We start from the raw sequence: 12,264 nt of genomic DNA, 5'->3' as shown, positions 1-12,264 counted from the left end.
TCTCTCCTCCTTCTCATTCACAACCTCATGTAGAAATTCTCGTCATTAGTCCCTGAGGGAAACTGCCCTTGGTGTTACTGTATTTCACCCCTTCCCTTAGTCCTCAAGATTATGTTTTTCTAGTACAATAGCCAAATCTACATAAGTACTGACAACGCCTAGGGAAACGTGTCATCAGAAACCTTCAGTAGGATACCTAACCTCTTTGTGCAGTGGTAATTAAAAAAAAACCAAACAAAAACCCAAAACCCTGCATGAGACCAGTCCAAAAACTAAACTCTAGTGACTTCCACAAATAACCTTCTTACAGTTTCACACTTTATCTTGTCCTTTCCCTACCCACCCAGTAACTGTTCTACCCCCTGCCTTATTAGCAGATGAATTTAGGCCTAAATCAAGGGGAAAAAAAAAAAGAAAAAAAATCTTCCATTTGTTCTACGAGTGGTTCAGTTGAAGCAAGGATTCAAAGCATTAGGGAACTGGTTTTCTAGTCTGTCCAGGAAGTGTTTGAGCAGACTTGATATGGCTGAAGCTGATCATTATTACTTGTATTTGCCTTTCTAATCTTTATCAACAAAGGGCGCTCGGGGGTTTTTTTCATGGTCAGGAGACTGATAGCATATTTTATAGTCCTTTAGAGTCTGTTCTGTGGACCTTGCAACAATGGTATTCTGCAAGTCTTATGAATTGATTTTGCCATTTTGTATTGTTTACATACAAGTGGTACAAAACCCTTAAAGAAAAAGCTTTTACTAATTTCTTCTAAACAATATCTTGAATTATTTTATTAATCAGTACCTTGTGCTTCTACCAAATCTAGCAAAAATTGAAGGATTTATTAAAAAAACCCTCAGTGATATTTTATATCTCAGAGATATTTTAAATCTGAAGAAACTCAGAGATATAATATACATGTATTGTACAATAAGCAGTAAAAGCCATTTTTTATATAGGTCCCTGGGTACTGTCTTAAAATATACTACATGAACATGACGATTAATACTATTCATACTTAATCTTGGACATATTTTTCCCAAGCAAGGCACAAAGTCCTTCGTATTTAACTTGTTTAGATGAACTGGTTTGAGTTTGGTTTTATCCAGCTCCAGAAAGCTTTCTTTATTTGTCACATATGTAATGATCACCATTTACAAAGTGTACAGCATTGTAATGAGCTCATTAAACAGGAGATTTTAGGTCGCTGTTCTTCGTAGGTGAACAATTAACAAAATGTTAGCAATTAAAAATGCAACCAACATACAGGTCAAGGTTCCCAGTTGATAGGTCATAACATAACAAGATAGCCCCAAGCCAAATTCAAAGAAGTGTGTGAGTAAGCAACTATTACCTCTATAAGCACTTAGAACATAATGAAGTTTAAACAATCAGGTACAGTTTATCATAATTATGCCAAATAGTTCTTTTTTGAAGGAGCAGTCCCACTGCAGTGCAAGTGTGGTAGCATTTGGCCCTTATGGAACTGAACAGCACTGAAAGAAAAATGGGAACAGTCAAAAATAATATTTCAAAATGAGAGCAAAGTACACATTAGAAACACCTTGAAGTATAGTAGAGGATATAAAACAGGACAGCAAAAGTATCATAAAACTGCTTCATTTCCTATGCAAAGGTATTAGAATTAAGTTTGAAAGACAATCTTCTTGCTCAAGTTAATATTCCTCACAGACTGAACTCAGTTAAGGGTTACTATGAGTGTTCTGTGTTTAGGACACTGTCAGTACATGATATTCCATACTGAATACAAATATAAAGAAGCACAGCTGAAGGGTATTACATACTAGAGCTACTCTGTATGCAAAGGAATAAAAATAGTATGTTTCTGTTATAACCTCTTCCAATTATATGTTAAAGGGTCACAATAACTGTAAGTAGAATTAGCGGTAATTTTCTGATCGCTAAGGTAGTTTTGACTAAAATGATTGCTTGAGGTCTAAAAATCCAGCTGATTTTACAGCATAAATTAAAAAAGCATTTTGGGGCATGAAAACAAGGAAGAATTTACTTTCTATTACTGGTATACATTGCAACTGGTCCAACTTTAAAATTAACTTCAAAAATTCACTGAAATTTATTGTCAGAGAGTGAAAGCAATTTTTTATTTTTAAAATACCAAACTGTTTTCCGGTAACATGGGGAGAACTGAGTTAAAGAAAGAAAATGCCAAGAAATGCTGAGTTAACTCACTTCACACTATGAATTTTAGATTTTTTTTTTTCCTTTTGACCTTCACTTTAATATGATAAATGAATTAAAACAAAGATCTCCCTTCGGGAATGTTCTGGCTTTTGCTCATACAGATAAAGAACCGCAAAGAAATGGATTACTAGTAATATATGGAAACAGGTCTTCTGGTGTCATGATAAATTGCATAAAGAATTACCAAAGCCTGAATGCAAACCAGAACCAGTTCTTCTCCTTGGTTCAAGTCCACTGGACAAAGAAGAAAAAGAAGGTGAAGAAGAAATAATTTAATTAATCCCAATGGTAGGTTGAAACTCAGAAAATTTCCTTATACTATAGGGATTTCCTGTTCTTCCCCAGTACTGCTTCTTGCAGGGCACAGTAAGGATCGCTGCCCGTTAGGAAGGGCATGCGGGACATAATTACAGCCTAAGGTCTAGGGGCAATAGCTGTGAAGGCTGCTCCAAGTCATGGGGTAGGAAAGCACTTTTTTTCAAGCCTTGGTAGATCGTCTTGCTTCCTGCCCCCTACATTCCACCCTGGCAAGATTTTAATTAGTACAACTGGAATAGCATGGGATTATGGCGGAGGTATTCCTGATTACAGCAGTAAATTAAATAAGCATTAGGGTATTCAAGTTTAGCAGTGCTGCCCACAGACAAAAAAAAAAAATCACAAATGTCAAGTAGCTCTTGCTTAAAACTGAAAACAAACTTAATTTCAGAGAAGTTAAGAAAACATACCTGGCAAGTTTCCAGTACAAGTGAATACTACTGTGCACCCTGCAAGGCTTCAAAATTTTGCCAGTCTTATGTTGGAGGAAAGGCTCCAGCAGCTTGATAAGAGAAGAGCTTCATGATGGATTACAACTCTTGTACGTTATTTCAGAAACTCAAGTATGTTGTTTATATGTGCTAGGAATTCAATAATCTCAGATTTTCTAGATGAGATTATTTTTAGCTAACACATTAGAAACACTTTTGAGAGAAACACTCCCTATTGCCAGAAGGTGTCCAGAATGACAACAGGTAAAGGATACAGTCTTTTCCTAAGATTTTTATGGGGCTGTGGAAGCTCCTCAGTGAAGGATTTGGGATTCCAAAGCTTTGTCAGGAAATGGAGAAGCAAGTAGAAGCTTTTTGCTATAAGAATTCTGGTGAAATCACTTCTCACTCACCTGTTTCTCCATATACAAATCCCTTTGTGGAGTTTTGCTTACTGACAGAATGGCTCTTTTAACATCAGTAGTGCTAGTCAGAAAGAAGATGGTAAGGAACTAAGCAAAGTGATATGTGGGAAAGAAATAGGCAAGGATTCTCATGTTACAATACTTGCACACTACTCTGTCTATTTGTTCCACAGAAGGTTAAGAAAGCACCATTTTCACCATCAAGCCTGGGAGTTTCTGGCTTAGGCAATAGAGAGCCGAAGACATCACACAGTTCCTTACCAAATGCACTCATTCCTGCCCATAAAGGAAGTAATTTTGCTCTGAATTCCAGGTACATGGTTTATTTTTCACAGATTTAAGAAGAGCGAAGTGGAGCTTAAATTATATCACTCTAATCTTTTCTTGCAAGTGGCTCTGAGATACTGCTATCATTTAATGTGCTTTAACATGGCTTTTGATTTTTGTCCTTACAGCTTTTCTGATTAAGTAATATGTTAACTCTCATACCTTCATTACCTCATTTGAGAGGTGAAGTACACAATGATAACAGCAGGAAGAACAACAGTTTAAGCAGTGTCCTTATACTGCAAAATGTAGTACATGGAAAATAGGTTTGATGTTTCAAAATGGGGTAGGAAGGTGATGATAAGACAGCTGTTTTTTCAGTTACACATTTGTGTTTTGTAGTGCATACACAGGGAAAATGGGAAAGGTTAGCATGCAAAAGGAGGTTCACAAGGAGATTAGTTTAAACTGATTTTCCACAGTGAAGAAAGAAAAAGGAAGGGAAAAAACCAACTGGCTAAAACTCTATTTGAAGCACCTCACAACTCAAACCTTTTAGTTACTGAAGATGACTGCTTGTTTCAAGAAAAAAAGGAAGGTAGAAACCAGACACAAATCTCTTGCTAACTAAAAAACAACCCAGAATGTCACACACATAGACTAAATATGATGCATGGTACAAAGTCATACCAATGTAGGATTCTTTGCTTTATATAGGAAAATGCCTTTTATATAGTCAGATCCCTTCCGTCATGGGATAAAGACTTTGCATATATTCCTAAAAGTATCTGTGCAAAAATTCATTTTTGGGGAGCAGTAAGAATTCAGTATGAATCAAGTGTTACACCTAGTATATGCACAGAAGTGCCTCTTTTTGTCTTCTATTACCACATATATATGAGCTAAACTTCAGGAGAATCATAGAACGGTTTGGGTTGGAAGGGGCCTTTAAAGGTCACCTAGTCCAACCCCCTGCCATGAGCAGGGACATCCACAACTGGATCAGGTTGCTCAGAGCCCCGTCCAACCTGACCTGGAATGTTTCCAGCGATGGGGCATCGACCACCTCTCTGGGCAACCTGTGCCAGTGGTTCACCACCCTCAGCGTAAAAAAATTCTTCCTTATATCTAGTCTGAATCTCCGCTCTTTTAGTTTAAAACCATTACCTCTTGTCCTATCACAACAGCTAAAAAGTTTGTCCCCATCTTTCTTATAAGTACTGAAAGGCTGCAATAAGGTCTCCCTGGTGCCTTCTCTTCTCCAACTCTCCGACTTCTCCAACCCCAGCTCTCATCTTTTCCTCATAGGAGAGGTGTTCCATCCCTCTGATCGTTTTTGTGGCCCCCCTCTGGACCCGCTCCAACAGGTCCACGTCTCTCCTGTGCTGAGGACCCCAGATCTGGACGCAGTACTGCAGGTGGGTCTCACCCGATCGGAGCAGAGGGGCAGAATCCCCTCCCTCAACCTGCTGCCCACGCTGCTTCTGACACAGCCCAGGATGCCGCTGGCTTTCTGGGCTGCGAGCGCACATTGCCGGCTCATCCCCAGTAAAGGGAGTTAAATTATTTACACACAGATAAATCAGAGAGAAAGCTTGTAACTGAAAAATATATACATAGACTTAATTCTAGAAGTATTAGTGTAGCATCTTCATATACATGCAAATGCCTGGAAAAAAAAAGATGAACAAATGTCAAGACAGAAGCCAAGTTTCAGCTGAGTTTTCCTTAAATCTGCGGATTCTTCACTTTCTGCCATGTCCACTAGCATCTAAGTAATCGTGATATACAGGATATATTTTATTATTTTCATTTCAGTTATGAGAGTTTAGTTTGTCAGCAACTGAATCTGCTTGATGATTTATCCGTACTTCCATCATATTCTTAACTGATAAGCAGTTCCCAAATTATGGGGCTCTTTACTAGGCTTCTTTCAACCCCAGGTACAGGTACTGTGTTTTAGGCACCACGGCACAAACACTACTGTTGGCAGTAGTACTACTTCACTTGACTATCACCATAAAACATGTATCAGATGAGGACATATAAACAAGATTCTACTGATTTTCAGCACATTGGCATCCTCCATCACGTGACAGAGAACACATGCTACACCAGGCAGCAAGAGGAAAATATGGCTATAGACCATTCATCCTTGCTTTTGGGTAGGTCTTTCCTGACATAAGAACTTCAGTACCCATACACAAGCTGAGTTTCCACCTACAGTGGCAGGTTTATCTTGGACTGGTTTTAATCTTTACTTCTAAATCACAATAAACAGAAGGAAACTTCATACTTCCTCCTGCTGTTTTTACATCCTCATACATTCAAACACAAAACAGTATTATTCAAGTGAACATGCCTTGAAAGCTATGTTTTTTAGTAAGGTCAACTATGTTGTATTCCTTAAGAAAGGCTGAAGAATTAAGATGCTTTATTGAGTGCTCCAAAAGAATAGTTTTGTCTCAAAGCAAAAAGCTTTAGCATTTCACTTAATTACCGTTTTCTTCAGTACAAGTATTCCAGACATGAAAACAAGACGTACTTCTGTTTACTGAAATCCTAGGGAACATAAGGTTGCAAATAAGATTAATGTCTTACGTACTAATGAATTGCTGCTTCCCTTAACTCCATGATAAATTTGACAGCCCTTTTTTTTAGACTCGTGAAGTATAATAACCTCATCCTCAGATCAGAGAATGACTGAAAATTGATTGAATTAACTTGAGCGGGGGGTGGGGAAGTGAATTATAAGGCATTTATCTTTCCCTGACTTCAATGCCATATCTATCACACTGTGAAGGAAAAGAAAAAGTGTCGTTTCTGAACTTGCCATGTTCTTTATTTGTAATAAAAGTTTTGGAAGTGTGCAGACCTTTTTTCTAAATATTATCAGGAAGAAAGTAACAAAACCAGTCTTCTCTTTCCAGACACTTTTACTGCATAAATTTTCACCACTACAGGATACAAGTTTCAGGCTCTGTTATGGATGCTATACAACCACTTAGATAACTGGCCTGAGTGAGCTACCACCTTCCTTGTTTTACAACCTATCTTTTGTTCTTGTCTTGAATCATAAGACTTTACTGCAGGAAAGATTGTGGAACACAGAAGTAAAAAGAAAAAAATAGGTAAATAACTAAAATAGAAAAACACTTCAAACTCTGCAACTGTGGATAGCTGCACCATACTGGTTCTTTTAAACCTGTTAGGTAAATCATGTACAGACCAGCAACAATGCAGCAACCAGCAGATATATAATCCACCTTTAAAAAGCCCAGATGAAATGAAGATTTATAGGATTATTGGGAGCAGACAGAAAGGTGGCTCCCTGATTTGAAGGAATATTTAGCATAACGCTGAAGAGAACAGAGTGATGCTGACTATTCTTCTTGTCTAGGAAATGCCTTGTTAGTGGGGAAAAAACTAAGCCTTGCTATGCATGTTCTTTTTACACCTCTAAAGGGTAACATCCTCTAGTACACTGTACTCCACAGGGCAAGACATAGAGACCCTGGATGAGTCCCCCTGAGAACAGACTGCCCGCAAGAAAAAGCTATCCTCTTGAAGCTCTATAGAGCAAAGTCTAAAAAATCTTATATTGCTAATTCATGGTAAGATATTATGCCTAATGGACATACTGATAGAATCTGTCAGGCAGCAATTTATGACAAAATCCTTTTAATGAATGGAAGATATGTTAACAGAAAACCTCTGACGATAGTAAAATATTTATCTTCTTTATGATAACAACAGAAAGTAAGAAAATAATAAATGAATACATTTGTTAGACACTGAATGTAAACATGTACATACTTTCTGCTCTTTTTCTTTTTCCCTCACGATCTAATGACATCATTTTCAGGCAACATACATAACAGCACTCTCACCTGTAGCTTCCAGCCTGCCTTTTCTCTCACAGTAATTCCTATCCTACTTTATTTCATTATTGATCAGTGCACTGATCAACACAAAACTGTTCATCTTTTTTAAATCTAGAGTATCTTACTCAGCTTGTTACACTAGAAAGATTGTGCATGCAACTTAAATGAGTCATTGGCCTATAAAAATATCTATGATTGCTTTTGCACATCATCTGTGGTAGCAAGTATTAAGGAAACATGAGAATAAACACAGTATTTACACAATATTTCTACTTAGAAAAAGTATACACTATCCTCCATGACAACTAATCTAAACAGATAACTGAGCTCAAAATATCTTTGTCTACACTCCAATAATCCACCTTGACAAAATACCAGTTCAATCATCAAAACGTCCTTCTATCCAGAGTCAGAGTTTGCACAGTGTTTTGTGAAGTGAAACGAAGACAGGAGACAAATGAGTATCATAGAAAGAAGTGACAGGAGACCACCATGGCCATAATTGTCATGGACTCAGAAATTTCCTGGTCCTTCCTGTAGGAGAGGAAAGAACTGTAATGATGGAATATCCACTCACATAGTTTAGCCTGAGGGTTTTTTGGGAGTGGGTTGTTCATTGGTTAGGTTGGGTTTTTTACTTTTTTTTCTTTGTTTGTTTTGGGATTCTTTTTTTTTAGGGGAACAAAGGCAGTCTTCTTGAGAAGAATCCCATTAGAAATGGGGAAACTGAGATAGGATTCCAAAGTACCAGTGCTGTGATTCAGGTAAGTGGAAGACACAGAAGTAATACCTACCTACTACAGAGAAGGACTACAGAAGTGTGTTTTCTGGCATACAGTTGTGGGCAGAAGAGAGGTTTGTAGGAAGCAGATCTATCATCCTGTCTGCAGGAAGCAGGGAACACTACAACCACCACCTCCAGGTTTATACATGTTCCTGCTGAATCAGGTAGCTACTGCCTGAGCCTGGTACCACCAGATCTCACTGCACATTCCCAACAAGTAATACTATCATTAGAATATCAGTTCATCCTGGAGAATGGTTTGTCTAAAATAAGAGATGGCACTCACACGGTATCAGCTAAGAGAAGGCAGAATAGTGGGTGACATACAAGTGAAAGCCATTTGGATCAGAAAATTGAAGCCATCCTGATCACAAAGCACCCAGGTTAGAAGAGAGCTGAACTTTATGCTGGTACCTTGTCATTCCTTTCATTAATTCATGATGGCATGACCATCGTGGCCACCATGTATTCTTCTCGCCTCTGTATATTAGCATGTGGTTTTGCTCCAGTTAATCAAAAAGTACACTGGTTCCATCAAACAGCATGCAGAAGTGTAGCTTTCTTTGACCAAGCAGGATGTGGATAAAGGTCCATCCACGTATGAACACTGCTAATCCAAAGACAAGGATCTGCAGGCCTAACTGACAGAGCAACTAATTCTGGAAACATTTCCAGGCACACGAAGGACAAGAATCTCCTCGGGAGTAGGCAGCATGGCTTCACCAAGGGGAGGTCATGCTTGACCCACCTGGTTAACTTACATGATTAAATGGCAGGCCTGGTAGATGAGGGGAGAGCAGTGGCTGGTGTCTACCCAGCCTTCAGTAAGGCCTCTGGCACTGTCTCCCATAAGAGCCTCGTGGCCCCTCAAGCTGTTGCCGTCGGGGCTGGGTGAGCAGACGGTGAGGTGGATCGAAAACTGGCTGAACGGCCGGGCCCCGAGGGTGGTGATCAGTAGTGCAAAGTCTGGTTGGAGGCTGGTAACCAGTGGTGCACCCCAGAGGTCAGTACTGGGTCCTGCCCTGTTCAACATCGTCACTAACGATCTGCACGGTGGGGCAGAGCGTACCCTCAGCGAGTTTGCCGATGACACAAAGTTGGGAGGAGCGGCTGATGGGCCAGAGGGACGTGCTGCCACCCAGCCCAAGCTTGACAAGGTGGAGAAATGGGCGACAGAAACCTCGGGACGTTCGGCAAGGAGAAGCGCGAAGTCCCGCACCTGGCGAGGAACAACCCCCCACGCCAGTATATGCTGGGGGCCACCCAGATGGAAACCAGCTTGGCAGAAAAGGACGTGGGGGTCCCAGCAGACACCAGGTTGAACACGAGCCAGCGATGTGCCCTTGCAGCAAAGAAGGCCACTGGTATCCTGGGCTGCATTAGGCAAAGTATTGCCAAGTGGGCCAAAGGAGGTGACCCTTCCCCTCTACCCAGCACTGGTGAGGCCACCCCTGGAGTACTGTGTCCAGTTCTGGGCTCCTCTGTACCACAGAGACATGGACATACTGGAGAGAGTCCATTGAAGGGCCAGGAAGATGATTAAGGCACTGGAGCATCTCACATATGAGGAAAGTCTGAGAGAGCTGGGACTGTTTAGCCTGGAGAAGAGAAGGCTCAGGAGGATCTCATCCATGTCTATAAACACCTAAAGGGAGGGTGCAAAGAGGACGGAGCCAGGTTCTTTTCAGTGGTGCCCAGCGTCAGGACGAGAGGCCATGGGCACAAACTGAAACACAGGAGGTTCCCTCTGAACATCAGGAAACACTTTTTCACTGTGAGGGTGGCCAAGCATTGGCACAGGTTGTGGAGTCTCCATCCTTGGAGATCTTCAAAAGCCATCTGGACATGATCCTGGGCAACTGGCTGTAGGTCACCCTGGTTGAGTAGAGAAGTTGTACCAGATGGTCTCCAGAGGCCCTTTCCAACCTCAACCATTCTGTGATTCTGTGAACTTTACAGGAGACCCAAAATACCAAATTGATGCCTGTGTTACAGGACACTATGTGTGTATTCCTGTGTTCTTCCTCCCTAGCCATCAGCTTCAGAGACAGTTACATCACAGGAGCAGTGTATCACTGACTTAAGCCTTAAACACAGTCACTTATCACTGACTGACCAAATATGAAAGATTACTTTTCCCCAGTTCGCTACTGTCCCAAAGTCATCCCCAGAATTAAGTAGGATGGAATAGCTGAGGACGAGAGCTATTTCAGTGGAAAATCTGGCAACTTAATTCAAACCAAGTCCTATAGCAGTTTAAACTCTAGACTATGCATCGGAACAGAAGAGCAAGCATTCAAACACTATTTCATTCACTCTGGCATGAATATTGTAACCACTTAAACCACTAAATAACATTTATTAAATGAATTTGTTAAGCATATGTCTAAGCTGCCAAGGCCTGAAAATCTACATCCAGATATTTATCAGTACTGCTATTCTACTGGAGTAGGAGGATTGTAATAACTCCATACTCAACTATATTTAGTTTTATCTATGATCACATAACAAGTATACCTCTAGTACGACTGTTAGCACTGATGTACTTAGATTCACATAAAGCCATATTATATCAACCTATGTCATCTAGTCCCTGGAATACTATTATACCACCAAACCAATGTAACAATATTCATTTTAATAAAGGAGTTAGAATGTTTTAATTGTGACAAAATAGTTAACATAAAATCAGTCTTGTGTTTACACAAGTCACTCCATCAGTTTAAAATCTGTTTGCACTGGGGAGATTTTCATTGTGAAATCTTACTGGCTCAAGGCTTTTACAGGTTTCTGAATATTTAACATCTTCCTCAAAGCCCAACTTTTGGAAGTTAATGAATCCATAAAGCTTCCACTTTTTTTCCCACTTTTAAAAAACTGTAATTGAAGCAGAGAAAATCGTAACCAAATGTTTCTGAGAATCAGTATACAATCTACTCAGAGATTTTCTTTCTTGGTGACTGACTACTCCTACTTTAACATTTGGGATTGACAAAAGACCAAGGCATTTTTTTCTTTCAGTAGATAGAACTCACCTAGGCACATATTAATGAATCCAGAATGACTTCTTCTACTTTCAGTTATTGGAAGGAGAAAACTCTCCAGATCCATCTACTTAAACACCCTGCTTTTGCATAGGCCTTTCAGAATATCTTCCAGTTTTCTTCTGCCATGGATAAACATTAAATATTCGTGCCTTAATTAAAAGTGTTTCCACTTGAGGTCTTGCATTCCATCTCAGTCGGCTCTTCCTTGTCAGGCTGTAGTTTCAGTATTTATGACTTTACAGTGCTTTACATAGCAGCCAATTGGGTATCAAGTCACTCCTTTCATTGGGATGAATACTCTCTAAGCTGTTTTACAAAAGGAATCAAAATATTACAACACAGCCAACCAACCATGCTCTGCAGTTTACCAAGACTGTTTTAATGGTCTGTGATTTTGAATGGGTGCCACTTGTTAGCAAGCTGAAGAATAATTAGAACCCTAGTTCTTTGGGACATTAGTTTAACTGCACTACTGCAGAGAGATGAGAAAAATCAGAGACAATTTCCTGAAAGAGCAAAAAGAACATTCAGATAAGAAATATCCTTCTATGACTTTGGACTTAACACTTCACCTTGGTATAGAATGAGCCATACAGAAAGTACATAAGAACTCAGTAATCCATTAGCTCATTACTTCAGAGCAATTAAAACATGGTAAATCGGGGGAAAAAAGGTTTTGTAATTGAATTCAAAATATTTCCTTAAGCAAACTGGTGGTAAAGCTCAGTGGCTTTTGATAGACTTCTGGTGGTATGAGTCAAAACAACTGGAGAAGCGACTTTCTTACTGCTAGGCCAAGGTAATAATTCAGGATTTCTAATACCAGCTTTGCTGCTAAGCATCTCTAACACAGAAAGCTCCACAAAAACAAAGGGGACCTCACAAAGCCTT

General features: G+C 39.7%; 1 protein-coding gene across 3 annotated transcripts in view; it reads right to left on the bottom strand.

The window, feature by feature from the left end:
* The window catches only part of SLC9A3 (solute carrier family 9 member A3), a 55,840-nt gene that overhangs the window by 36,634 nt on the left and 6,942 nt on the right, over positions 1–12,264 (bottom strand). The window contains exon 1 of one of the 3 annotated variants that reach the window (XM_069809286.1): positions 11,362–11,469. The exons of the other annotated variants lie outside the window; for them this stretch is intronic. Within the exon in view, the coding sequence (XP_069665387.1) occupies positions 11,362–11,437 (76 nt within the window). The 5' untranslated portion in view covers positions 11,438–11,469. Of the gene's footprint in view, positions 1–11,361; positions 11,470–12,264 lie in introns of those variants that run through there. 3 annotated transcript variants of the gene reach the window in all.

The sequence above is a fragment of the Haliaeetus albicilla genome, chromosome 21, assembly GCF_947461875.1.
Source record: "Haliaeetus albicilla chromosome 21, bHalAlb1.1, whole genome shotgun sequence".
Taxonomy (NCBI): domain Eukaryota; kingdom Metazoa; phylum Chordata; class Aves; order Accipitriformes; family Accipitridae; genus Haliaeetus; species Haliaeetus albicilla.
Note: the sequence above shows the minus strand (reverse complement) of the source record. Positions and strands in the feature narration are given on the sequence as shown.